Below are 26,140 nucleotides of genomic sequence, written 5' to 3'. Positions count from 1 at the left end.
AAAAGAAAAAAATCAACCATTATAGGTAAATTAACAGAAAACCAAAAACATAAAAGAGAGAAAGAGAAAGAGAAAAAGAGAGAAAAAAAAAATTTTTTTAAAAAAAAAAAAAAAAAAAAGGAAAGATGATTGTTATAGCCCCCTGTAAGCAATTACAAAAAGAGGAAAGGGCTAAGCCTTTCAAACCTTTGATGGACAAGTTAACTAAAAACTGTTCAGAGGAGGACTTTTTACATGCAATTTCTCAAATTCAAGAATGGGACAGATCAAGAGATGATTTATACGTTTGGATCCCAGTTTTAGATCGAATGGATGAAATTTTAAAAAAAATTGTAGAAAAATATCATTATAAACCAACTATTAATGAGTCAGATAATACTGAGTCCCCTGTTAAGTTAATAGTTATGAATCAAGAAGATGAAAATATAGTCGTTACTATAACTGCATTCACTGCAAGACTTTTATACAACTCAACTGGTGTTTCTGTTTATTCTTCTTTGGACCGCATGTGGTGTTTAATTAACTCTCCTAATTTCAAAGTTAAAATAGGTGCCATGGAAATTATGGCGCTTATGGCTGAAAGACACTCCCTTCTTGGCGAAAAAATTCCCAATACGTCACCATTAGCCGATAATAATTTAAAGGAAAAGGCCAAAATGTTAATTCTATCTTTACCAAGTTCTGCGATGGATGATTCATCAAACCATTTTTCCTTGGTCGATTTATTTTTTGATGAAAAGAAGTATCCTTCAAGCTGGGATAATTTAAAATTTATGTATTATACCCCCAAGAATGTAATGAAGTTTTTCAAGTTAAACAAAGAACAATTAAAATCATTAACTTTACAGCAAATATTCGACAAAGGGATGTGTGAAATTCCTGCTGATAGGTGGTTTGAATTCTCTGTAAAAAGTACGATTGCCAAAGCCTTCAGCGATGATTCTTTTGAGAATAAAGAACTAAGAAATAGCGCCATTCGTGTAAAATTGAACTCCTTAGCCTATATAAATATTGTTTTACCGCCACCCAAAGTTAGTTCTACTGTCTTTGAAATTGATACCTATATTTTTGAATGCTTAAATGAGTTTATTATGTTATCTGAGACAAAATTACCCAGAAGTATCAGATCTGATGCTGTTTTCGCTTTAGAATGTATCTCTTTGAGTAAAATTTGGTGTTCAGATATAGTGAAAAATTTAGGGGGTAATATGCCTCATGGAATTTTATTTCAAGCTTTGAAATACATCGCAAAAATTATGAGGGAAAACAAAGTTGATGAAGTTGATGAAAATTATAATGTGAGATTTTTTTATTTGATTTCCAATATAGCAGGTATGAATTCACTACATGACACTTTAGTCTCCTCAGGATTAATTTCTAGTTTATTGGAAATTATTTCTATTCCCAATTGCAAATTTTATAGAACGATGGCCTCCGCCTCTCATTTATTGAAAATTATATTATGGGATTTTGAAACTGCTACCCAATTTTATAATGATAATGGATTCAACATACTAATACAGTGTATCACAAATGAAGTGAAGTTTGCCATTGAACATCCAGAGTTTGGGAAACCTTCTCCCTATGTTAAAGTTTATTATTCTTTCTCATTTAGACAATTGAGCTTTATGAGAGCTCTATTAAAATTAGTTCGTACTGTTTTGAGTTGTGATTCCAGTGACAGAATTCGTAACTTAATAGACTCACCTATTTTGCCCGCATTAAATAAAATTATCGAAAATAGATCCATTTTCGGCTACACTTTGGTTGCTGATGCTTTAGAAGTTATTCAAGATATGATCAATTCGGAACCAACCATCTACCCAATTTTGGTTGAATCACAAACTATCAGCACCATTTTCAATAATTTCGACAACTTTTTAGGTCCTTGCGGAAGCTTGTTAAAAACATTACCAACTTTAATTTCTGCTATTTGTTTGAATGTTAATGGCTTGAAAGAGGTTAAGGAACGGAAACTTGTGAGCAAATTATTTGAAGTTGTTAAGAATGTGGAATTTGCTAAAATTATTGTATGGGAAGAACATGACTACCATTATGGCAATGAACTAGATGAATTGGCACGCCATTATCCTGACTTAAAACCAGAACTTGAAGCAGGGTTTATACAAACCATAAAGGACGTATCTCGTCAAATTTCCTTTTCACAACCTTCTATTTATACCTCTACCAAGACGGGATGTACCGATATTTTTTATAAATCCGAATCGACTGAGGTAATTGATATGGAGGAAGGCGCTAAGACCATGGAGGTATTTGAAATACAGGACTCATCATTTGTTCTATCTGTTTTAACTGCTCTGATATCTGCATGTTCATGGCCTGCTCTTGTGGAAGAACTAGAACCAAAAGACATTTATAGTTTGATTAGTGTTAACAATATGCCATTTGACTTCATTAATTCAAACGCTTGCATGGAATTCGTAGATTTTATTATTTCCCTAAATGACCAAAAAAACACTTTTGGTTTTGAGGAACTAATCGAAACTGTAGCCGCCAAATTAACGGAAATAGGCACGTTTTTAACTTATAGTAATTCAAAATCTTTCATCTTGAATAATAGTTATGAGACAGTTAAAGATTTATTCGAAAAGGTTAATACTATTTGTGGATTACTAAATGTATTAGGGAGGGTTTATATGAATTATCCATCGTTGTATTCATCTAGAATTGCTATATTATTTAAGTTTGTTAAGGAGGGTAGTTTTGATTTACTTGATAATTTATTCAAGTTGTTTGAAAAATGTTCGCTTGAAGAATTCTACATTCGTGAAAAATTACCAACTAAAGTTTGTGAGGAGACAACACCACAAAGTTCTACCCGTTATCCTCCACTTGTTATTCATAAGGGTACCAAACTACTTGATTTGAAATTCTATTCCAAGAAAAACTCAGCCAAATTCAAAAACACTTTCCAAATTAGGTTTGTTCTAAACAAAATCCAATATGAAATTGCTGAAATGTTGAGATCGCTTGTAAAATTAAGCAGTACTAAAGTTTTCACCTTTGATAAAGAACACAAGACATGGGAAATTAAGTTAAGAGGCATGGTTGTTCAAAATATATCAAATCTATTAGATTTTGGAACTTTGCCAATTGAAAAATATTATAGCCATTACTTAGTGCTTTTGCATTTTTTCAACGACATATTAACATTGCCATACGGTGGAAATAGCATTGAACATTTGCAAATCGTTAGTATTTCACTATTTTACAAATATAAGGTTCATGAGAAATATTTGTACATCATCGAGAATATTTTATCGCTACTACCAGCCATTGATTTTGAATTTAGTCCAGATATTGGTAAAATTAAATATATAAAAGATGACAAAAACATTCTTTTTTTGCTATTCAAATTTAGCACTAATTTCCTATCAAGAACCATAGATTCTAAATATTTGGAGGAGTCTCATTCTGTTACCTCCTATTTTTTCGATGAAGATGCTGAAATGCAACGTATGCAAGGACACATTCCCACATGTTTCAGAGATAACGTGAAAAGCGTTCTGTTGTCCCATTATAGAAATTTATTAACGGAGAACTTATGGCTCTTATCAACCAAGAAATTATCAACCATATTTGCAGATGAATTGATTGTTTTTTTTGCTGCCTTTTTCAAGTACACAAAATTTCCAGAACGTGAACCGGAAAGAGTTCCATTGGCATATGTAAGCTGGGATAAACAAAAACCATCTTATGTGAAAGTTAGCTTACTAGAAAAATATGGTGTTTCTCACGAGGCTGCTGTAGATTATTTGATAAAATATCAAGATAAGTTACCACGAGAAAAGATTGACTTAATTGCTGATTGGGATGGCTATTCTAAGGAGCTTCTTTCTGCAGATGTATCTTCTTCATTTAAACCCGACTATATGGTTTCTGAAGCGGATTTGCAGTCTTTTGAAACACGAGTGGGCGATTTTAAAAAATGTGTGTCTCTAAAACTAATTATTGACATGTTTGTCAGTTATCCAGACGCTGCACGCTCCATATATTCGTTACTACTGGAAATTAACGAAGATGATAGAGACATCCTTTTGGAAAATATTTTAAAAAATATTGAACAAAATTTAGAAAAAAATAACAGTGCGTGTATAGGACCATCGTTTTCTTTGTTTGGAAATGTATTGAAGAGAATGCCATTAAGTACTTATCCTCATATCAAAGTTTTGGATAAAGCATGTCATATAATTAGTGATTATTTATCAACTGAATGTGCACAAGAAAGCTTTTTTTCCGAGTTACTATTTGCTTATGAAACGATTTTTGCGGCCAATCAAATTCCAGAAGCCGAGTCAGTTTTAAATGATGTCGTGGTTCCTTTTAACTCAAATATCACCAAGATTCATGTGCCTAAAGAAATTAGCTCTAAAATATACGAGTGTTTAATTAAAGTTAGAGAAGTGACAAATATTAAATCTGCCATTTCTATAACTAGGGTATTGGTGTTGTACGCAAAGGATTACAATCTAGCAAAACAAATTGCAAAATCTGGAGTATTATCTTGTTTATTAAAATGCATTGGTGTTAACCAAAAAAATGAAATGCTAGCTATGCTAGAAGGCCCATTTTTAGTTTTATTGCGGTTTTGCTTCGAAACTAGGGAAATAGTAAAAGATGTTATTTCATATGAAATCGAGAAAGCCTTTACAACTCGTGCGATTGGTGATGAAAGTGAAAAACAACGCAACTTATCCACTTTGCTTTTGGAAAAGGCTAATTTAGTATTGAGAGATCCTGATGTTTTTGTTGATGTGTTATCCAAGGATGCAAGATTTGAATCATTTAATGGCCAAAATGAACTAGAAACACCGATGGTTAGAAGATATATTGATCCTTCAACTGAAGAATCTAATAAGAAAACTCAAGATAACTCAAATTTTGGCATTGCTTATAGAACTGGGATTGTTCATTTGTTATTTGCACAACTAATGGCAGCTAGTAAAAAAGACTGGTTATCGGAACCACCCTTGAACGAGGAAGAAAAATCCAAGTTGGCAAAATCAAAAAAATCAAACACTTCTTTTAAAAACCCTGTTTGGTTATACATGGTATTTTTGTTACAAGTATTGATTGAGCTTGTAGGTAGTTACAAACAAGCCAAGTTTGAATTATTGACTTTTTCTAAAAGAAACATATATTCAAATTCCACAAAACCACGTCCAACTTTTATAAATTTTTTACTATTTGATCTATTATCATTGCCAAAGAAGGATAATATCGAAGCTAAAAGATCTTTGATTAACGATTTGGTTAGTACTTTATTGTGTGCATTCTTATCTTCTCCTCCAGTTGTTAAAAAGTTAAAAGATAATAAACCAAGTTTCAAATATGTAGATGCTGACATTGTTTTTATCCAGAAATTTTCATTGGAATGTATTTTAAAAGCTTTAAATGGTGTTTCTGAGTCGAACAAATCAATACTTGAAAATATTAGCAAAATTCATATATGGTTCAAGCTAATCGAAATTGTTTTAACGTCCAAGAAGGCTAATTTGATGGATGTGATTGGTCATGTTATGTACACGTCTGATAGGTGTTCGCTTTGCAAGATTATGCTTGATTTAGATTTGCCAAATGTTATAACATCCTCTATTGCCAATTTAGATATGAACTATCCACCCGCAGTAAAACTGTTTAATGTGTCAATCCAAAGTTTAAATGCAATAAGTTCTATAAGGGAAAATAATGTGGATTTATTTGATATTGGGAACAATGAAGAGGATGTAGAAGAGGATGTTGAATCGGAAAAAGAGGAGGACACAAATATGTTTAAAAATTCAGCCTTGGGGATGTATGATGTAGAAGATATTGAAGATGAAGAGGATGATGACAATGACATTATAGGTGATGACGATTCTTTATTAGGAGATGACGATAATGATGAAATTGCCTTTGTAGATGAAGACCAAGATATGGAAGTTGTATTCAGTGACGGGGAAGGTGATGACGAGGAAGGAGAAAGAGAAAGAGAAAGAGAAAGAGAAAGAGATAGAAGTAATGTTACTAGTCATTTTGAAAATATTGACGATTACGGAGTGAGTGATTCCGATATAGAAATTGAAGTTATACGGGATGAAGATTTGGAGGATGGTGAATCAGATACTAATGATGAGCAAGAAGAAAGAGACTCTGACAACATGTCTATTGATATTGAGGAAGAGGAAGAAATGCTGGATTTTTACAACTCTATTGAGGATCAATCTGACTGGGATTCTGGTATTTCTGATTTTTCCGATTCCGAAATTGATGCGGATGACGAACACCATGCTCCGTTATTTGAAGATGGTAATTTTGATCAAGATGGTTATGAATCCCAAATTGAATCGGACATGGAACCTGTTTTTGAAATACATGAGCCTGAAGATGCAACTGGTAACATAATGGACAGATGGCGTTCTTTTGGAGGCAATGTGGCACGTGTTAGCCAAGTTAGAACTACGCACTTCAATGACACGCCAAGCACACATCCTCGTAGTCACCTAAACCGTCGTCGCCATTCGCGTAACTCTCAGCACCATATGGATTCACATGACATCTCTACACACTTTATTTACCTAAGAGACAGAAACATGGGCGATATTGCCAATTCACTATCAAATATCTTTGGTGGTCCCTTTCAAAATGAAGGAACTCTGGGTGGTGATGGATTCTTACATGAGTTCATGACTCCTCTAGATTTTGAAGTATTTACAAACCAATCGAGAAGCCCTGACCAACCCTTAGTCTTGGGTAGTAGGAGAGCTCGTGGATTTAGGGCACGGACTTTTGATTTTACTACAAGCAACATTATCACTGATTTCAGATTTAATATTGAATTATCTTCCACCTCTGTTAGATGGGATGATGTTTATTCTATGTTTTACTCCTCAAAGTTATTTTCTTACAACGTAATTCCTGCAATTGTTAATCGTATCTTCAACGTGAGTTTGAAGTTGCACCTAAAAAAAAAGGAAGAAGAGATGGAACTGAAAAGGAAAATGCAAGAGAGATTAGAAGAATTGAAGAGAATTCAGGCTGCAAGAAAAAGAAAATTTACTGAGTTAGATGAGGAGGCAGAAGAAAATTATATTGATTCCTCCTCCGATGAACATACTGACCCAGTTTATGTAGATATTGGTGGGCAGCCGGTTGACGTTAGTAGAACTGATATTGACCCAGAGTATTTGAGAGCTTTACCGGAGGAATTAAGAGAAGAAGTATTTTATGAGCATGTAGCAGCAAGTAGATTACGTCGTCTGAGTCAACGTGGAACCAATCCGCAACCCATTCGTAGAGGTAGCGAGGTCACCCCCGAGTTTTTTTCCTCCTTGCCTGAAGATATTCGTGAGCAAATTATAGAACGTGAGTCCAGATTACATGACGAAAATGTTTTTGAGGAGGATGAGGACGATAATGAACCTGAAAATGTTGCAGCAAGGGAACAAATCCAAGAAATATTGACAAACCAAGAACGCTTGGCCGATAGTGATAATGCGGGAGGTGCTCTGTTGGATAGAATTAATAGCCTTGTCAATCATATTTCCTCAACAAGCAATCCGATAACCAACCATAATACTGGTAATCATACTACAAACAGTCATAGTTCAAATAAGCAGAAAAAGAAAGCTAGAAATCACTTTTCACCATTGCTTGATCGTAGCGGTATCGCCGTTGTTTTAAAATCTATTTTTATACCACAAGCATACATAAAAAGGGATGATCATCATGTTTTATATCAAAGTTTGTGTTATAGCAAGCAAAACAGAAGTGATTTGTTAAATTTTATTTTGTTGATTTTAGCTGATGGCATCAACTCTCAGAGCAATTTAGAGAAAATTTATAATTTTATTTGTCGTAGGACTTCCCCCAGTACACCCAAAACTGTTCAATTTTCTTTAAATATTAATTGTTCCCCACTACTGGTTGCCAGCCAATGTATTGAGGCTTTGCAGTATTTGGTGGACTGTGTTGGTAGTGTAAAATTATTTTTTATTGCTGAGCATGAGAGTTTACTGGTTAATAAGTTTCCATTCAAATCTAAGAAGGATATATGCACCAGTAATCCAAAGTGGCCTATCAATTATTTATTTGTATTGTTAACAAAGAAAATTATTACTGATGAATCTGTTTTAATGGATTTAGTAACAAATATTTTACAGTTTTGTACCAAGACTATCAAATCTTTAATGAAATCCAAAAAATCTAATGTGTTAGTTCCTCATATTGATGCCAGTTCTTACAATTCAATTGTTAATGTTTTAAAGTTGGACTCATGTTCCACCAAAGTTTTTCAGCAGACTTTAACGACAATGAAAAATCTATGTTGTATAAAGGGTGCTAAACAAGATTTTATAGAGTCATTGCAATTTATTGCTTCTATTTCGGTAACGAAGTTGATCGAGGGCCTTGATCAGTTGGCTAAAGAATTACCCAAGGTTAAAGAAGGGAATGAAATTAACTCTGAGATAATTCAACAATTTTTATCGCCAAGTTCTGAACAATCAAAACTACTAAAAGTTTTAACTAGTATTGATTATTTAAGTACCAGCAATATTGATAGTGGTGACGATACTGCACATAAAAACGATAAAGATGAAGTTGTGGAAGATGAAAAAGTTTCTAGTTTGTTGAAAATTTATGATGGGATGGAATTGGGCAATTTGTGGAGTGCATTAAGTAGAACTTTGACCCAATTTGAGAACCACAAGGAACTAACCACTTCTGCTGCTATGCTATTGCCGTTGATCGAATCTTTAATGGTTGTTTGTAAGCATAGTAAAGTTTCTAAGAGTAAAGAACTACAATTTTCCGATAAGGATACTTTTCAGGTGGATTTCGCCAAGGAACCAGTGGCTAACCTATTTTTCCTTTTCACTGACTCCCACAAAAAGTTGTTAAACGAAATGATACGTTCTAATTCCAAGTTAATGAGCGGTCCATTTGCTTTACTAGTTAAGAATTCCAAGGTGTTAGATTTTGATAATAAGAGATTTTATTTCATGGGTAAGATTGAAGCCGAAAGTAAGGATAGACAGAAACTGAGTATCAAAGTTAGTCGTGAACAGGTATTTATGGATTCTTATCGTGCATTGTTTTTTAAACCGGTTCAGGAAATGAAAAATTGTAAACTAGAGGTTACATTTAAGGATGAGCAAGGTGTTGATGCTGGTGGTGTTAAAAGAGAATGGTATCAAATATTGTCTAGACAAATGGTCAACCCTGATTATGCTCTATTTACTCCTGTTCCATCTGATAAAAACACTTTCCATCCAAATCGTACTTCCGGTATCAATCCTGAACATTTATCATTTTTCAAGTTTATCGGAATGGTAATTGGGAAAGCCATTCGAGATAAATGTTATGTTGATTGCCATTTCAGTAGAGATGTTTACAAGGGGTTGCTAGATAAGCCCGTTTCTTTAAAAGATATGGAATCTGTTGATCCAGATTATTATAAATCCTTAGTTTGGATTTTGGAAAACGATATTACTGATGTTATTGAAGAAACTTTTTCTGTGGAAACAGATGATTATGGCGAACATAATATCATTGATTTGAAGCCAAATGGCCACAATATTGCAGTTACTGAAGAAAATAAAAACGAATATGTTCAAAAAATACTGTCTTATAAGTTACAAACCTCTGTCCAAGATCAAATGAATAATTTTCTATTTGGGTTTTATTCAATGGTTCCAAAAGAATTGATTACGATTTTTAACGAACAAGAAGTTGAGTTATTGATGAGCGGATTACCTGATATTGATATCAATGATTGGAAGAGTAATACGGTCTACGTAAATTATACTCCTAGTTGTAAGCAAATAAATTATTTTTGGAGAGCAGTTAAATCATTTGATAAGGAAGAAAGAGCCAAATTATTACAATTTGTTACGGGTACAAGTAAAGTCCCATTGAATGGATTTAAAGAATTAGCTGGTGTTAACGGAGTTTCTAAATTTTCCATCCATAAGGATTATGGTGCGACAGACAGATTACCTTCATCTCATACGTGTTTTAACCAATTAGATTTGCCAGCATACGATTCATATGAGACTTTACGTAAAGCATTGCTATTAGCCATTAATGAAGGTCATCAAGGATTTGGTATTGCTTAAGTTTTATTTATTTATTCATTTCTCCTTTATTCTTTGTTTCATATACATATATATATATCTAAATAGATAATATGAGTCAATACTGCTTCTTATTTACTTCAAAAAAAGTCTATATTTGAGAAATAAACATGTGTTTAAAATTTATACTTTACGTTAAAAAAAATTACATAGGATTTGGCATTTATAAAAAATATGTATAATAAAAGCAAAAGCCCATAATTGAAAATTGAAACGATCTATACTGTCGCTTCCATCTCCTCCTTTTCTTCTTTCTTAGTGGTCATCAATAAGTGGGAATTCTGAAATGCTCAATGTTGCTGGTAAATATTTTTAACTTTTGGATTCAGAATGCCTTGGTCAAGCTCCTTTTCACCCGTACTTTGAATTTTCAGCTTATTGAATTCATCTTCCCATTCTTTCTGTGTCTTTTCAATCAACTTATGCCTATAAACTTGGAAGCCGACAAATAACCCGACACAAACAAGAGTAATATTTCCTAAAACTTTAAGACTACTAGCCGGTCCTCTACTAGTCAAATGTATGGTCTGTTTGTTCCCCATGTCATGTGTAACAGGATCTGTACCTGTAGCGTAATATCTTTTGATTAAAGCGGTACGAAATTGATTCATTTTTCTTTTTTTTTTTTTTTTTTTTTTATTGTCTTGTCTTGTGCTTTTGTGGTTTTTAGGAGTAAATAAATAACTAAGAGGGCATTATATTAATAAAAGACGGAAATGAAATGTAGCAGCAGGAAATGCTAAGATACAAACTTCAAACTATGTCCTATTTATATACAAAATTTTAGAAAACCACTAAGACCAAGTCAAAGATGTATGTTTCTATTTTATTCTGTTTCCATTAAGATGTCTCACCCTTTTTTTTTTTTTTTTTTTTTTTTTCCTTTTCTTTCCTTTTATTTTCTTTTTCAGTTATTTTAGCTTAATTTTTTATGTTCTTTCTTTCTTTCGTTCGTTACTTCCCTCCCCTTTTTTGCTGCCATTAGTGTAATCTAGTAGCTAATTAAATCAATGTATAATATTACTAAAACATTAAAAATAAATTCAATACCAATATATAAGATTTTATCTTTATTAAGCCTTCATCTCCATATTAAAACTATATTTGAGACGTATATCTGTGAGATTGATATTAAGATTGTATGTATCCTAGGGGTGCATTCACGGAGAGACGGCTGAATGGAAGAAAGGAGTTTAGCTTAGGTGACAATTTTTTTTTTATATAAGATAAACGCTTTTGGCACGCACGGGTGTCAGTGCTCCGTGCTATTAATGCCAATAACAATAAAAAAAAATAATAAGGGTGGACACTCAACACACAAGTAGTTTAAACTTCTAAAAGAAATGTTAAAATATATACCGTTATACACAAAAATTATATATAGAAGTTCTCCATATTGTTATTTGTACTAATAATTGGTTGAAATTGTAATCTCCTTTTTCAAGACTCAATAATTCAATTTTAAAAAAGAAAAAAATAATAATAATAATAATAATAATAATGGCCAACATATTTCTGAGCCATTAGTTATTACTCTCGTCATTATCGTCGTAAGAAATTGATCCGATCCATTCCCAAACTTTCATTATTTCCCCATGCACTTCCATTAAGCTGGACTTCACATTCGTGTTGTTGCCTTCTAATTTCTTAACAACTTTATTCCATATCTTATTTTTCAATCTTAAATTAACAACGTCTTTTAACAATAGGTCTCTTAATTGAACAGTGCTCAAATAAGGAACTATCATTATTGATATGCGATTTTCTTTGTCACCATCAGCAGTTGTGGGACGATATTGACGATAATCACTTTCGTAATTTTTTTTTGTTTTTTGTAATTTAACCAAAACTTGAATTACCAATTTGTTAACTAAGTCTTGCTCTTTATAATAATTACTTAGTCTATATTTCAACCACTTAATAAAAACAAATAATAATATGATACAACATATCATGTTTCTGTGCTCTCTATAGGTTTTAAAAATTTCCCTTTCAAATCTGCACCTGAAACCTGTGTACTTCTTGGATGTTGAGCGAAAAGCTCCAATGGAGCTCGTGTCCCATTCTTTCTTGTTTGAAATAATTTCCTTTTCATAGTCAACTTTTTCAATGGTATCTTTGCACTTGGAACTTGAATTGTTTGTAAACTGGTTAACCTGTTAATATCTAAATTGTGGTAAATATATACACACATATATATATGTTAGTAAAAAGTTAGCAACAAAAATAAATATTCACATTATCATTGTTATCATCAATAATTGTAATAATAATAATAATAATAATAATAATAATAACAATAATAAATTGGAGAATATTAAAAGGAAACAAAAAAAAAAAAAAAAAAAAAAATTCAAGAAATATATACTTGCCTCCATTTTATTTCGGGTTCATTTTTTAAGTTTTCACTAACAGCTTCCCAAATTTCATTGAATTCATCATCTTTTACCCATGGCTTTTTTGACTCATAAAAAATTTGGTACAATTCCAAATCAGTTAACCCACATAATTCATCGTCTTCGGACTCACCACATTCGTATTGCGCATTTTTAACCCTTAATAATTCTAAAGCTTTAGTAACCATCTCGTCCCTAATGTGTTCTCTTGCTGGATCTCTGACACATTCTCCTCCAATTGGAAGAAGACCATATAGACTTAACCAATTCATAGGCTTTTTAATATAATCTGGTTTACATCGTAATTCCATATATGGATAACATAGAGCATTATCGGGACATGGCACACATTGGGGGTTACTATGTTCTTCAACATATTGCCCAATAGTTTCAAAGAAATTACTAAAAAAGGACAATTTGGGATATTCACTGTTTATCCACTTGGTCGTTTTCTCAGTATTTAGAAATGGTAAATTGAGTCCATACCTAGTTGTTTCCATTTCATGATTGCAGTAACCAACCTTTATTTTATTTTCACGATACCATAGTCCATACAATGTAGGCAAAAGAATCATAGAAAATAATAAATGTTTAATTAGTAGTTTAAACAAGAAACGATTGACAGCGATTAAAGATAATAGCAATTTATCATACATGCTTGGTAAATTTGTGGCTGTAGAAACCTCGGTATTTTCTTCTAATTCTGGAGTGTCTTCCATTTCACTAACTTCTTCACCCATCTCTTCCTTTAAATCGTCTTCTAAAATCTCTATAAAGTTTTTCTTTGCCTTGTGTTTTTTCTTCGGCTGGATTTGCTTTTCTGTTACAGAGTCATCCTCTTTGTTAGATATAGATTTACTCATTTTCTCTTCCGAACAATTTTCCAAACTTTTTTGTGGAGTATCATTAGTAAATGCATTTTCATTAAATTCGGAACGATTGTTATTATTGACTTTAAAGGTTGGTGTTTGCCCAAAAGAAATAATGGGTTTCTCTTCAGCCATGCCATTTCCCTCGGATATAGTTTTTTCTTCCCTAGGAGAAATTAAACCTTCAGATACTTGTGAATTAAATTTTAATTTATTGATGTCGATTTCCCTAACAGGTTTATAAATGACACTGTTGTCATTGTTTTCGCTGATATCTGTCTTTATTTCCTCCTTCTCTTTCTGCTCGCATTGTTCTACTTGTTTCATGTTTGTCACATTACTTGTTGAAGATAAGACTCTATAACTTCTATTTTTCAACGAATGGTGTGTGCCACTTTTATTGGCATTAGTTTCCTTTTTGGTATCTAAAACATTAGTAGCAGTGATATTGGTATTGGTATATTGTGTTAAAGAAATATCTTCAGATGAGGAATTTGTTGATTCAAATTTGTCTATTATCAATGACTTGTGAGGCGATACACTAGTAGTTTTTTTACGAGAAACTTTATCGGTAATAGGAGAACTAAAAGATCTTTTATTCTTTGAAAAGCTGTCATCAGCAACTGTGATATCACTTTTTAACATTTTTTTTTTTCTAACCAATAAATCAGTCACATCACTAAATTTTCTGTTGTGAGCATTGTTAGCATTATTATTGGTATCCTTATTACCATTATTCAAATAAACATTGCCATTGCCATTTTCATTATTGTCTTTCTGTGATTCTTCAATAGTTCTCTTTTTTGGAATAATAGTCGAAGGAGAGAATTTCGGGCTAGCCAACACACCGCTTGACTTTCTAGACTCTCCAATAATTTCTAAGCCATCAATATCGCTTGATTCCCTGGTAAAATCTATAATAGAACTTGAATCATTATTATTTTTATTAGCATCTTCTCTTACTTCTTTTTGGGATGCCCTCGCAGATTTTCTCAGTTTTCTCTTTTTGGGTGTAACAGAACCATTAATGTCTGCTACCTTAATAACTATTTCAGGTGCTAGGTTTTCATTCCCCCCCTCTTGATCTTGACCTTGTTCATTTTGATCTTCATCCTCTTCATAATCGGATCCAGTATCACTAACAGTTTGTGAGTTTTTTAAATTGATATTTTTATCTGTGGCGTTAATATTATTGATCTCTTTTTTAAATATTGAAAGTAATTCTTTTTTCTTTGCATTCAATGAAAATGGGATGTCATTTTCAGCCAATATTTTACGTAAAGAAGCCGCAGTTAATTTACTGGGCTCAAAATTTGGGTCTGTATAATTCATTGAGATGTTCTATGTATGTTTTTGTTTACTTCCTCAAAGTCATTCTACTTGGATAGAAACAAAAGAGAAGAGGAAAGTTAAAAAAAAAAAAAAAAAAAGAAGAAGAAGAGGGAGAAGAAGAACTGTAATATGTTGATGGGAAAAATTGCCAGATAATCACAGCCGAATTAATAAACAAGGTTTGTTTATACTTTTACGTAAAAGGAAAAAGAAAAAAGAAGGGGTGAGAGAAGCGTTTGCCACAAAAATAAACATCCGCACGCATTGAAATAAAACTCAACAATAAAAAATAAAAAAAAAAAAACAGATTGAAATAATATCTACAATAGACATTGATTTGTTATTTTTTTTAGTATGCGAGAAAACTGTTGAGAATGTATTTACTGAGTGCCGTATAAAGTGCAATTTGGTAGTATTGAAGAAGTGCCTTAACAACTTTATAACAATTCAATAGCCATGGAATGTTAATAACAAAAAGAAAAGAAACATAAAGAACGAAGAATCTAATTGTTTGCTAATGAATTTAGTTTCCAAGGTATAACTTGGAATGGGTTGACTAGCTTATAAATTACACTAACCATTATTCCAGCAAATTAATATCATCTACTCCGGGTAATACTAAGAAAATGAAAATCGTTTTATACGAAGATTTATTATTTAATTAAAAGAAATTACATCCAAATAAGCGAACAAAGTAAAAAAAAAAAAAAAAAAAAAAAAAAAAAAAAAGAGATTTAAAGGATAGGAGAAGAAAGTGCTTCATGGTGGGGTGATAAAGCCTGGAGTTATTGTTCCTTACAATCCACTTTTTTTTTTTTTTTTTTTTTTTTTTCCCTAATACAAATAGAAACTTACTAAATCTTTTATGTTGCTGCATTTTATTTTTTATTCGCCTTATTTTATTTATATACATAAAAGAAAATATATCAGAGAAGTGGAAAAAAAAAAAAAATACGGGAGCATTTATATTTTTAGTATTACCATAAATGAAACCAATTGAAAATTCTTTTAACGGGTTAACTTTAAAACCTATCAAATCAGAAGTGGAGGTTGATTTCTCTTATAAAGAGGAAGAAGAAGAAGAAGAAGGAAGAGGAAAAGCAGATCAGGAAGATGAAAAACATGTAGAAAAGGTTATTGTTGATGTTGCTGATCAAGATGATCTATCCGATCATACTAATTTTACTTATCATGAAGAAAGGGCTCTAATTGACGAAAATTTGAAACATCATGCATTGAACACTTTAGGCAGATCTTCTTCCAGAACAAGTTTATCTAGTATCATTTCTGGTCCAGATATTCATACTAATGGTAACAACGATTTTCTAGAAAATAGTTCTTCTCCTCCTCCTCCTCCTAAAAGTTTTGGAAGAAGACTTAGTTTCAACGCCCAAAAGAGTTTACCGGATTCTCCGGCTATTGCAGCCACAGTTGCCTCTTCTATTACGGCAAGTAATGATAGAAACACCTCTTTAACTACTCAAGATACCACGAATTTTTCCACTCCCCTTGCTTCTGCTGTCAATCCTACTTCTATAACCCCTAATAAAAACCTTGATGAAAAAAGGTCTGAACTGAACTATAAAATGGGTATTTTAGGCGATACTACTGCTGATATGCTAGACCCAGCTTCTATGGAGTTGGTTGATTTATATTCAAAATTGCAGGATTGTAGAGACTTGAGAAAAAAATACCAAAATATCTCTTTGCAAAGAGCAGACCAAAACCCCAAAAACAGTTCTGATTGGCTAATTTATCCACCTCCACCAAAAGCGTCTTATAACTCAGTTACCAAAACGGTTTTGAAGGTGGATAATAAACCCGATATGGATGTTTTTGACATAAATGAAGTTATGATTCCTGGTGAGGATGAAACATTTGATTTTGAGCTTAATTCGGATGACGTCTACTGTGTATATTATCGTAATACTGATAATGGTAAAGATAAAGGGGAAAAACTAGTCTCTCAGGTACCAACTTTAAGAGAATATTATATTGATCTGGAACGTGTTATAAACATATCTTCAGACGGTCCTGCTAAATCTTTTGCTTTTAGAAGGTTGCAGTATTTGGAGGCACGCTGGAACATGTACTCATTGTTGAATGAATACCAAGAAATTGCAGTTTCAAAAAAAAACCCCCATAGAGATTTTTATAATGTTCGTAAAGTCGATACACACGTGCACCACAGCGCTTGTATGAATCAAAAGCATTTATTAAGGTTTATTAAGCACAAACTAAGAAACAATGGCGACGAAAAAGTTATTTTCAGAGATGGCAAAGTTTTAACTTTAAATGAAGTTTTCAAGTCCTTAAATTTGACTGGGTACGACTTATCGATTGATACTTTGGATATGCATGCTCACAAGGATACCTTTCACAGATTTGATAAATTTAATTTAAAGTATAATCCTATTGGCGAGTCTCGTTTGAGAGAAATTTTTTTAAAAACTGATAATTATATCCACGGTAAATATCTAGCTGAAATCACTAAACAGGTTATTTCTGACTTGGAGGTTACCAAATATCAAAATGTGGAATATAGGGTTTCTATTTATGGTAGGAGTATCGATGAATGGGATAAATTGGCAAGTTGGGTTGTTGATAATAAGATATTTTCTCACAATCTGAGATGGCTAGTTCAAGTCCCACGTCTTTATGATATCTATATGAAGACTGGGGCAATTAATAATTTCGCAGATATCATCAAAAATTTATTTCAGCCTTTGTTTGAAGTTACTAAAAATCCCAAATCGCATCCAAAATTACATATTTTCTTAGAAAGAGTTATTGGGTTTGATTCAGTAGATGATGAGAGTAAACCTGATCGTCGTTTTCATAGAAAGTATCCTCCACCTTCACTATGGAATTCTCCAACGAACCCTCCATATTCCTATTATATATATTATTTGTTTGCTAATTTAGCATTTTTGAACCAATGGAGAGCTAAACGTGGATTCAATACATTTGTTTTGAGACCTCATTGTGGTGAAGCTGGTGATCCAGAACATTTAGTTACTGCATACTTGTTAACAGAGGGAATTTCTCACGGTATTTTGTTAAGAAAGGTGCCATTTGTTCAGTATTTGTACTATTTGGACCAGATTGGTATTGCAATGTCCCCATTGTCCAACAATGCGTTGTTTTTAACGTATGATAAGAATCCACTACCTGCTTACTTCAAACGTGGGTTAAACGTTAGTTTGAGTACGGATGACCCTCTACAATTTTCATATACAAGAGAACCGTTAATTGAAGAATACAGTGTTGCCGCCCAAATTTACAAATTAAGTAACGTTGATATGTGTGAACTAGCGAGGAATTCCGTTTTACAAAGTGGGTGGGAGGCACAAATTAAAAAGCATTGGATTGGCCACAATTTTGAGAAAAACGGGGTTGAGGGTAACGATGTAGAAAAGACCAATGTTCCTGACATTAGGATTAATTATAGGTATGAAACATTAGAAACTGAATTAGAATTAGTACAATTTTATTCCAGTATCAACAAAGATTAAGGTGTTGATTAGTAGCCAGCTGATCAACCATCTAAGTAAATAAATAGTGTTCTATACAGAATATAATTAATCAATTGTGCCTTTGAATGGTATATATAAGTTAATTTTAATATTATATAATAGTATAAATACATTCTTAAGAGACAAGCGTAAGCATAAACGTAATTGTTGTATATGTGTATATATCACGAAAGGAAGATAAAAAATTGCTGAGAAGAGGATTTCTCTATTGAAAAATATTCAAATTATTAAAGAAATGTCACATAAAAGTTAGAAAAAGCCTAAAAACAAAAAAAAAAAAAAAAAAAAAAAAATTGAGTATTTTCGAAAATAAAATATTGAAAGCAAATCAAATAATTATAAAATATAAACATAATTGTCTTTATCAAAGTATTAAAAAAGAAAAAAAAAGAAAAAAGTTGCTCGTGTAATATCTAAAGAAAATCTCCTTGAACATAAATTCTATCAATAATAAACCCGTTGTTGCTATCTTTTTCTATATCATTCTCATTATTATTACTGCTATCATTAGTATCGCTATATGCAACACTACCGCAACTAGTATCATTGTTATTACTATTCTCGAATATTTCGACCTGTTTCTTAATCCAAGAAAGATAATATTCTCCCAATTTGTAATCTTGATCTTCTTCATGGTTTGCAGTTGGGAAAAACCATAAATACCAATGCGGACCTATTTGCTGCTTTATATTATATAAAATGGATCCTCTTCTCCAATAGTTCCTTTTTTGGATAGAATATGGACATTCGACAACATACCTTTTATTGTTTTCAAGTAAAACACTAATAAATTCTCTATTTTGCTGCAAACTTTTTCTTTGAATGGATTCTATTGATGTAATATTCATAATTGTGTAGTAGCAATGTTGTAGGAATAACATCACAGAAAAAGTTAAAAATGGCCCAGTTATAATTATCACTGTAATAATGTTTCCCTTTATATACTTTTCATTCAGCTTATTATTGTTATAGTGAGGTAAATATAATGAAACTATAGAGAAAAACATAATAGATAAAAATATCACTATGCTAAAGGCGTATTGTATAAATACTTTATAATTGGCACCGCCAATTACTTGGCCTATCCAAAGACAATAATGGTCAAATTTCCAAATACACCTATTTAAATGCGAAGAATGGTGTGTGCGTGGTTGTTTTATAGATTGGCACATTGTGCACCAGAGTGGGAAGCCTTGTTCATCACATGGATAGATCTGTGGTGGCTTTGAATATGGTAAATTATGTTGTTTTGTCTGTTTATTTTTCTTGTGTATAGATGAATTTTTGTCATTTAAATCAGTTTTGCTTTGTGTAGTGGTCTTAGTATTATGTTCATTGACGTTGACGGTTATGCCATCCAAAAGAGCTGGATGAGTTTTAGATAGCAGGTGTTTGTGATCATCATTCGGCTCATCTGTATTTAAACTACTGTAACTGTTATCTATGTATTCAGAATCCACTAGGTCATCATTAGAATCATTATTACTATTATTATTATTATTATTATTATTACCACTACCACTAATAGCATCGTTGATAGACTGCAAGTTTTCATTTACAGTTGGATGGCATTCTTGTTTCATATTCTGCTCTTGTTCTGTCTTTTTATATTTGTATGAAATAATATCACCATAAGGTAGTATTTTCGATTGATAACCTGGTCCAATGTAAAATGTATTTAACCACCATAAAAATAAGATATAAAAAAACAATATAACTTCAACACATAACAATCCAAGATAGACTGATCTTGGATAGTGCAAATGTTTATAAAGTACTTTATAACAAAACAAATGCCCAAAAACCCAGATACCATAACTCATTACCATAAAGGAAAATATCGGTACCACCATTTTTTTGTTCAAAAATTGACGATATATTTTGTTAATTCTTTTAAACAACGATGATAGAAAGGCATTAAGGGTCATATTTTTGTTTCTTATTAAATATAGATAACTATTAAGCTGCCTCTAGCTCGATGGAAGTGGTGTTATTTTTTTTTTCTATTTTTTATAGTTTAGACTGAAAATTTAACTGAAGCAAAATGGGAAGAGAAAAGAAAAAGAAAAAAAGTTTTCAATTCCATTAATAGTAAACGGTATTGCTATCAGTCCTTAACGTCTATAGAGATAGTGCTTATCAAACTATTCTTTGTATCATAAAATCATAAATTTTTTATAAATAAATTAACATTGTATTAAATATCAAACTGAGTTTTATAAACTACGTGAGGGTAACAATGGGCTAATTTAATTACTAAGGGAACTTTTTTTATTTTTATTTTTATTTTTAAATATAAAAAAAATAAAAATTACAACCGCTAAAAACTGCCTCAGAACCCACAAACTTTTTTTTTTTTTCCTTTCTTTCCATGTATATGAAAATTCGTTCTATTACTAATCATCACAAGTCTGGTTAGAACTATTTAATATATACTTTAAAACCTTATAATGAGCTGATATTAATATAGGACACCGTAGTTATTTACAAACATAACTTGTCTATCTATAACAATCGTATCACACTATTTTTTCTTTTAAAAACAACAAAAACAACAACAACAACAACAATGGATGAAGAGGAAAAACGTGAAATGTGTCCAATCTGTAAAACAGATCGTTACTTATCACCGGACATGAAGTTTTTAGTGAATCCAGAATGTTATCATAAGATTTGTGAATCATGTGTTGATCGTATTTTTAGTTTGGGTCCAGCACAATGTCCTTATGAAGGCTGCGATAAGATTTTGCGTAGAAATAAATTTAAAACGCAAGTATTTGATGATGTTGACGTAGAGAAGGAAGTTGATATAAGGAAGAGAGTGTTCAATGTTTTCAATAAAACACTAGAAGATTTTGATGGGGATGAAAATAAATACAATGCTTATTTGGAAGAAGTAGAAGATATAATATACAATTTGGACAATGGAATTGATTTAAAGGCTACTGAAGAGAAAGTTAAGACTTATGAGGATTTAAATAGACAACTGATTTTAGCAAATATAGAAAGAACTAAACAGGATTTAAAAATTTATGAGAAGAGAGAACAATTCCAAAAAGAAATGAAACTCAAAAAGAAACTTTTAGAAAAACAAATTGAACAAGAAGAAAAAAATAATCAGGAATGGGCTAAAAGGGAAATTGTGGACCAACTATCTGCTGGAAATGACACCAGTGAGGTTATAAATAATGTTAAGAAGACGGTTAAATTAAAAAAATCGTCTGCCAGAAGAAAATTGGAAGAATTAAATAAAGTCTTGAAAAGTAATCCATATTCTATGATATCTAACGGGGTATTGAAGAGACAAGAGCCTAGGAAGGTCCCATTTACACCATTTAATGGGGATAGAGACTTACACAAAAGATATGCTCTGCATGAAGATAAAACATATTATGATCCATTTATTAAACAATTACAAACTCGTAAAGATTATATAGCATCCGGGTTTGAAGCTACCTTAGTTTATGATAGAATGTTAACTGAGGCATTTACAGGATTAGGATGTTTTATCCAGGAAGAGCTTTCATCTTCTTAGTTGATATTATATGGCTTTATTTATTTAGTTTGAGTTATAAATTGTTTAATATATACGATATGATGCATATTTTTTTTTTTTCCTATTTCTATTTCTACAAACCTCTCAATTGTATGGAATTTATGATACATCTTTCTATCTGATCATTATTAGTACTGTTCTCATGCTTAATCTTGTATATTTTTTTAATCATAGAAATGTCACGAATTTTAATTAAATTTGCATCATTGAATTCTAAATTTTCAGAATTTTTACCCAAAATTTCAAATAATAAAGTATTATCGATACCATATGCATTTGTATTAGCATCATACGATTCACTCTTTTTATTGTTAAATATTTGCAATACAATTATGTTATCAGTGTCTACGCTATCAGAATTAACACCAAATTGTTTAAACGCTTCTGATATATTAGAACTTGAATATAATGATAATATAACTTCTGTACTTAAATTTTTGGTTCTCAGTCTGTTATATTTGTATTCTATAAAACTTTTATAGATAGCACATAATAAGTGGGACGTAGAGTAAATATTTGATGCTTTGATAAAGGCACGAGGGGCTTGTTCTACAGAACATGATGTCAAGGCTTGAGTTGTTCCTTTATAATTGCAATTGGTAAATAAATTAATGGATATAGAATAATCCGGGAATTGTGGTAACACTAAAAGCATATTTCGTATCTTTGTATATAAAGCTGTATTAGATTTGATTTTTACTGCTTCTATAGTATACTAGTAATTATTTTGTTGCCTAGGCATTAAAAAAAGAAAACAGTTTTTTTGGAACTTTTCGATCAAAATTAAAAAAAAAAAAAAAAATACTAGAAAAAAAAAAAAAAAGAGCCCAGTTTTATTCAAGGTGTCTATTTCTTAAAAAGTTTTTACAATTTCTTTTTTTATGTTATCCGAATATTTCGGTGCATCGGATAACATAATTGCGGAAACAAAAGAAGCTGTTATTATAAACTTGGACTGCTAATAAACTTTGGTGTAAAAGGTATCTTAGTTCCAACATGTACATGATAGCCGAGTCCATATATGTACACATTTATCTAAACAAAAATATTAAAACTGAGACCAAAAGTGACTTCAAATTTTCTGGATGAATAGTTAATATTGTTATGGATCTCATTACTACTGCCTCTGAAAAAACAACAAAGATGTCAAAACATGCAGAAAATACTGAACCTAATGGTGATAATGATAAAAGGTTGGACAATCTTAATTTGGAAAGAAGCCTACTCAATGATTTGTTTAAATCTAAGCTCATACTTACGGAAACTTTTTTTACCACTACCGACAATGTCACCGCCAATACCATCAGAGATCATGCATACTTATTATTAGATTCCACAGCAAATACCAGGAAGACTTACAATACTTTAACATCGGGAATTTCAAGGCACAGTAGCGAGGGTATCAATGTTAATTATAGAAGTGATAAATTACCCGAAAACTTATGTGACTCTTTGTTCAAAATAATTGATCAATGGAGAAATGATGAATGGAATAATGTCAGTACTGATATTTTTTCTAACAAACATGCACCGAACAGTATAGAGAAAAAATCTGTGCTCATAAATTCAGCTGACAATATTATAAACACCAATAATAACAATGCCATTGTATTTGGTTGGAACAGCGGTAGTAATAATAATGCATTTGCTAAGACCACTGATGATAATGCGATGTATCCAGACAAGACTTCCATCAAAAAGAACGATACTATTATTAACAATTTTACTGGAGAAAAAAAAAGGATAACTAATGAGAAATTGTTCAATGTGGCTCAGAAAAGCCTATTAAAAATAACCCAATTTCAAAAAATAAATCATAAAAATGCAAGCGAGAATGATAATAATCGTAAAGGTCATGCAAGGGATAAATTTGTTACAAATAATGATAATTGTAATATTAATATTAGCTCTGATAATACTATTAAGAATAGTAAAATTTTCTTTAGAATGGATCCTTTAATGGAATTTAAACCACAAAGAATAATCGAGCATATTGATAGCTCTAAAAATAAGGATAACAATAAGAGACTGAGAAAGAAAAATCATCGTAAAAGTGCTTTATGGTTTTGGCAGAAAAAAGGTAGTAACAATCATACCGGCACATCTGCAAAGGATAATAAAGCTTATAAGGGGCACTCTTTTCAGACAGTTCCTAAAGACTTTAAAAGCGATGATGGAAACAAGAAACAAGATATTGGTTCAAGTCTTGATGTAGATATTTTAAAAAGTGAATCATCAAGTTCTGTTGATAAACTTCATGTAAATGTAGAGAAGGTAGAACAACTAACAGGCATACCGAAAAACAATTGTGAAAACACCAATGTTATCATTAATGACAGTAATGGAAACGATTCAAATAACGATATCCATGATAATGATGATGATGAGTTTTCTGAATTTTATTCTTCTATTGCAGGCGATAATTTATCAACTAAGGATACTCACAATACACCAGAAATGGGTAGTGATTCTGACGCTATTACTGCGCGTGTCAGTCCTTTTTCTAATAATACCACTACCACAAACATACCTTTAGAATTGTCGGTAAATAGTCTGAACTCATTTACACCATTGCAACCAAAGAAAAAATATTCAACAAATCCATAAGATTGTTATGATCATTATGCTTATTTAAGAAAGAGAAATAATGGAATAAATTAACCATTTTCCTTTTTTTTTTTCTTTTCCTTTCTTTTTTTTTCTTTTTCTTTTTCTTTTTCGATTATTAAATTATATGGTATATACTATTATAGGGAAAAAAAAAGTTTTTTTCTCCTTCCATTATATGATACTATTTATATTATTCATAATGTCCTAAATAATTTTTACTTCTTTATTTTGCCATAATATGTAGTTGTTTTGCCTCCTGGGAAATTGGTATTGCTACCAGGGTGAGGATAATGAACGAAGGTATCACCTGTATTTTTAACATTAGAATTAGAATTAGTATTATTTTTTAAATTGAATTGATCTTTTTTTAGAATGTCTTGATATAAGGGTGGACTATCTGGCATATTTTTAGTATCACTCTTGGTGACAAAAGAACTAGTGTCCTTTTTTACATCTTTTTCTTCATAGTTCGTTTTCTCGGGTAACATGATACTCTTTTTATAATGAATTATTGGTCAATTTTTTTTTTTTTTCTAATTTTATTTCTATATAAGTTGGGTTAGTAGAATAACAAATGATAATGATTATCTAAAAATTGTGGATAATGGCTAAAAATTTGTTAGTTTTTTTTTTTTCTCTTTATTCTCCTACCCCTTAAAACATCTTGTATGAATCTGCCGCTCTTTCAATGCCATTATTAAATAAAGTTGATAAAAAAAAAAAAAAAATTGACGGTAATGTCCGATTTTGTGTTTTACGGACATAAAATAAGGATAATAGATAGAAATGCGAATCATTATTTATTTTTTACGTTTAAAGTGATTTATTAATTTAAGTATTAATATGGTTGTTGGAATATTTCGTTGTTCGGGTTATTACCCGGTGTCGAGTTATTTCTTTGTTCCTCTGGAACTTCTGTATTACGTTCTTCACTCATTATTATTATAAGATCTTACTTTCCAGTTTTGTATTATTGTGCCGATGATCATATATATATATATATGTATATGATCGTATATTTATTATTATATTACTTGGTTGGTCCTTCTTTCCCTTTATATATAAACTAAACTAATAGTTATATAAGGATAATGAATTGGTTGACAAACTAATGTCTTGTTGTGAAAAGTTGGAAACTAATCCTTCATATACCTTTCTGGTTTACTCAATGCTCAAACTTAATCTTTTATTATCATTGACATATTAGTTTCTCATTTGTGAATCTCACTTATTATCTATTTACTGGTTACTTTGTTAACTATGCTTTACCCTTGTTATTAGTGACTCATATCTGATTTTAAACCATTCTCTCTGGTAGTTGTAGTAGTTTATATTATTGATCTATAGTCATTATTAATTTAGTGGTTATTAGCTTTCAGTTTCGTTTATTACTACAGGTGTCGTGCTTGGCAATATAACTATGTTATTCTCATTGGGATTCCTCGTTACTACATATATAATAATAATATATATGTATTATTTATGCCGTCGCTTGCAAAATGGTCTTGCAGCGAGTTTGCATTTTATACGATAGATGTATGTCCTAATAATGATCAAAATGTTTTATTCATAAAATTTCTGGATAAAATCTCATAGAAAAAAAAAATTTTTTTTTTGACCTTCAATTTTATTACATTATGAACAAAAAAAAAAAAAAATTAAGCACCATTTAGTCGTTCATAATATTTTTCGATTCTAACAACAA

At 31.2% G+C, this 26,140-nt stretch overlaps 9 protein-coding genes across 9 annotated transcripts; 4 read left to right on the top strand and 5 right to left on the bottom strand.

Moving 5' to 3' along the window:
* Positions 1 to 125: 125 nt before the first annotated feature.
* TOM1 (E3 ubiquitin-protein ligase TOM1) lies at positions 126 to 10,118 on the top strand (the record flags this gene model as incomplete). Its single annotated transcript, XM_046079772.1, has 1 exon — positions 126 to 10,118. The coding sequence occupies one exon, from the start codon at positions 126 to 128 to the stop codon at positions 10,116 to 10,118; it is 9,993 nt and encodes a 3,330-aa protein (XP_045933414.1).
* Positions 10,119 to 10,426: 308 nt separating this feature from the next.
* SCDLUD_004924 (uncharacterized protein) lies at positions 10,427 to 10,747 on the bottom strand (the record flags this gene model as incomplete). Its single annotated transcript, XM_046076799.1, has 1 exon — positions 10,427 to 10,747. One exon carries the CDS (start codon positions 10,745 to 10,747, stop codon positions 10,427 to 10,429), a length of 321 nt encoding a protein of 106 aa, XP_045933413.1.
* A 912-nt stretch (positions 10,748 to 11,659) lies between these two features.
* On the bottom strand, positions 11,660 to 14,733 carry SCDLUD_004923 (uncharacterized protein; the record flags this gene model as incomplete). Its single annotated transcript, XM_046079771.1, has 2 exons — positions 11,660 to 12,292; positions 12,505 to 14,733. The coding sequence occupies 2 exons, from the start codon at positions 14,731 to 14,733 to the stop codon at positions 11,660 to 11,662; spliced, it is 2,862 nt and encodes a 953-aa protein (XP_045933412.1).
* Positions 14,734 to 15,719: 986 nt separating this feature from the next.
* AMD1 (AMP deaminase) lies at positions 15,720 to 18,248 on the top strand (the record flags this gene model as incomplete). The annotated part of the gene is made up of 1 exon (XM_046079770.1): positions 15,720 to 18,248. One exon carries the CDS (start codon positions 15,720 to 15,722, stop codon positions 18,246 to 18,248), a length of 2,529 nt encoding a protein of 842 aa, XP_045933411.1.
* A 434-nt stretch (positions 18,249 to 18,682) lies between these two features.
* Positions 18,683 to 19,852, bottom strand: PFA5 (palmitoyltransferase PFA5; the record flags this gene model as incomplete). Its single annotated transcript, XM_046079769.1, has 1 exon — positions 18,683 to 19,852. The coding sequence occupies one exon, from the start codon at positions 19,850 to 19,852 to the stop codon at positions 18,683 to 18,685; it is 1,170 nt and encodes a 389-aa protein (XP_045933410.1).
* Positions 19,853 to 20,838: 986 nt separating this feature from the next.
* TFB3 (TFIIH/NER complex subunit TFB3) lies at positions 20,839 to 21,804 on the top strand (the record flags this gene model as incomplete). The annotated part of the gene is made up of 1 exon (XM_046079768.1): positions 20,839 to 21,804. The coding sequence occupies one exon, from the start codon at positions 20,839 to 20,841 to the stop codon at positions 21,802 to 21,804; it is 966 nt and encodes a 321-aa protein (XP_045933409.1).
* Positions 21,805 to 21,898: 94 nt separating this feature from the next.
* On the bottom strand, positions 21,899 to 22,480 carry CGI121 (Cgi121p; the record flags this gene model as incomplete). The annotated part of the gene is made up of 1 exon (XM_046079767.1): positions 21,899 to 22,480. The coding sequence occupies one exon, from the start codon at positions 22,478 to 22,480 to the stop codon at positions 21,899 to 21,901; it is 582 nt and encodes a 193-aa protein (XP_045933408.1).
* A 488-nt stretch (positions 22,481 to 22,968) lies between these two features.
* Positions 22,969 to 24,432, top strand: SCDLUD_004918 (uncharacterized protein; the record flags this gene model as incomplete). The annotated part of the gene is made up of 1 exon (XM_046076798.1): positions 22,969 to 24,432. The coding sequence occupies one exon, from the start codon at positions 22,969 to 22,971 to the stop codon at positions 24,430 to 24,432; it is 1,464 nt and encodes a 487-aa protein (XP_045933407.1).
* Positions 24,433 to 24,650: 218 nt separating this feature from the next.
* On the bottom strand, positions 24,651 to 24,923 carry CMI8 (Cmi8p; the record flags this gene model as incomplete). Its single annotated transcript, XM_046076797.1, has 1 exon — positions 24,651 to 24,923. The coding sequence occupies one exon, from the start codon at positions 24,921 to 24,923 to the stop codon at positions 24,651 to 24,653; it is 273 nt and encodes a 90-aa protein (XP_045933406.1).
* Between the last annotated feature and the right edge of the window lie 1,217 nt (positions 24,924 to 26,140).

The sequence above is a fragment of the Saccharomycodes ludwigii genome, chromosome VI (genome assembly GCF_020623625.1).
Source record: "Saccharomycodes ludwigii strain NBRC 1722 chromosome VI, whole genome shotgun sequence".
Taxonomy (NCBI): domain Eukaryota; kingdom Fungi; phylum Ascomycota; class Saccharomycetes; order Saccharomycodales; family Saccharomycodaceae; genus Saccharomycodes; species Saccharomycodes ludwigii.
This window is presented reverse-complemented; position numbering and strand designations above follow the sequence as displayed.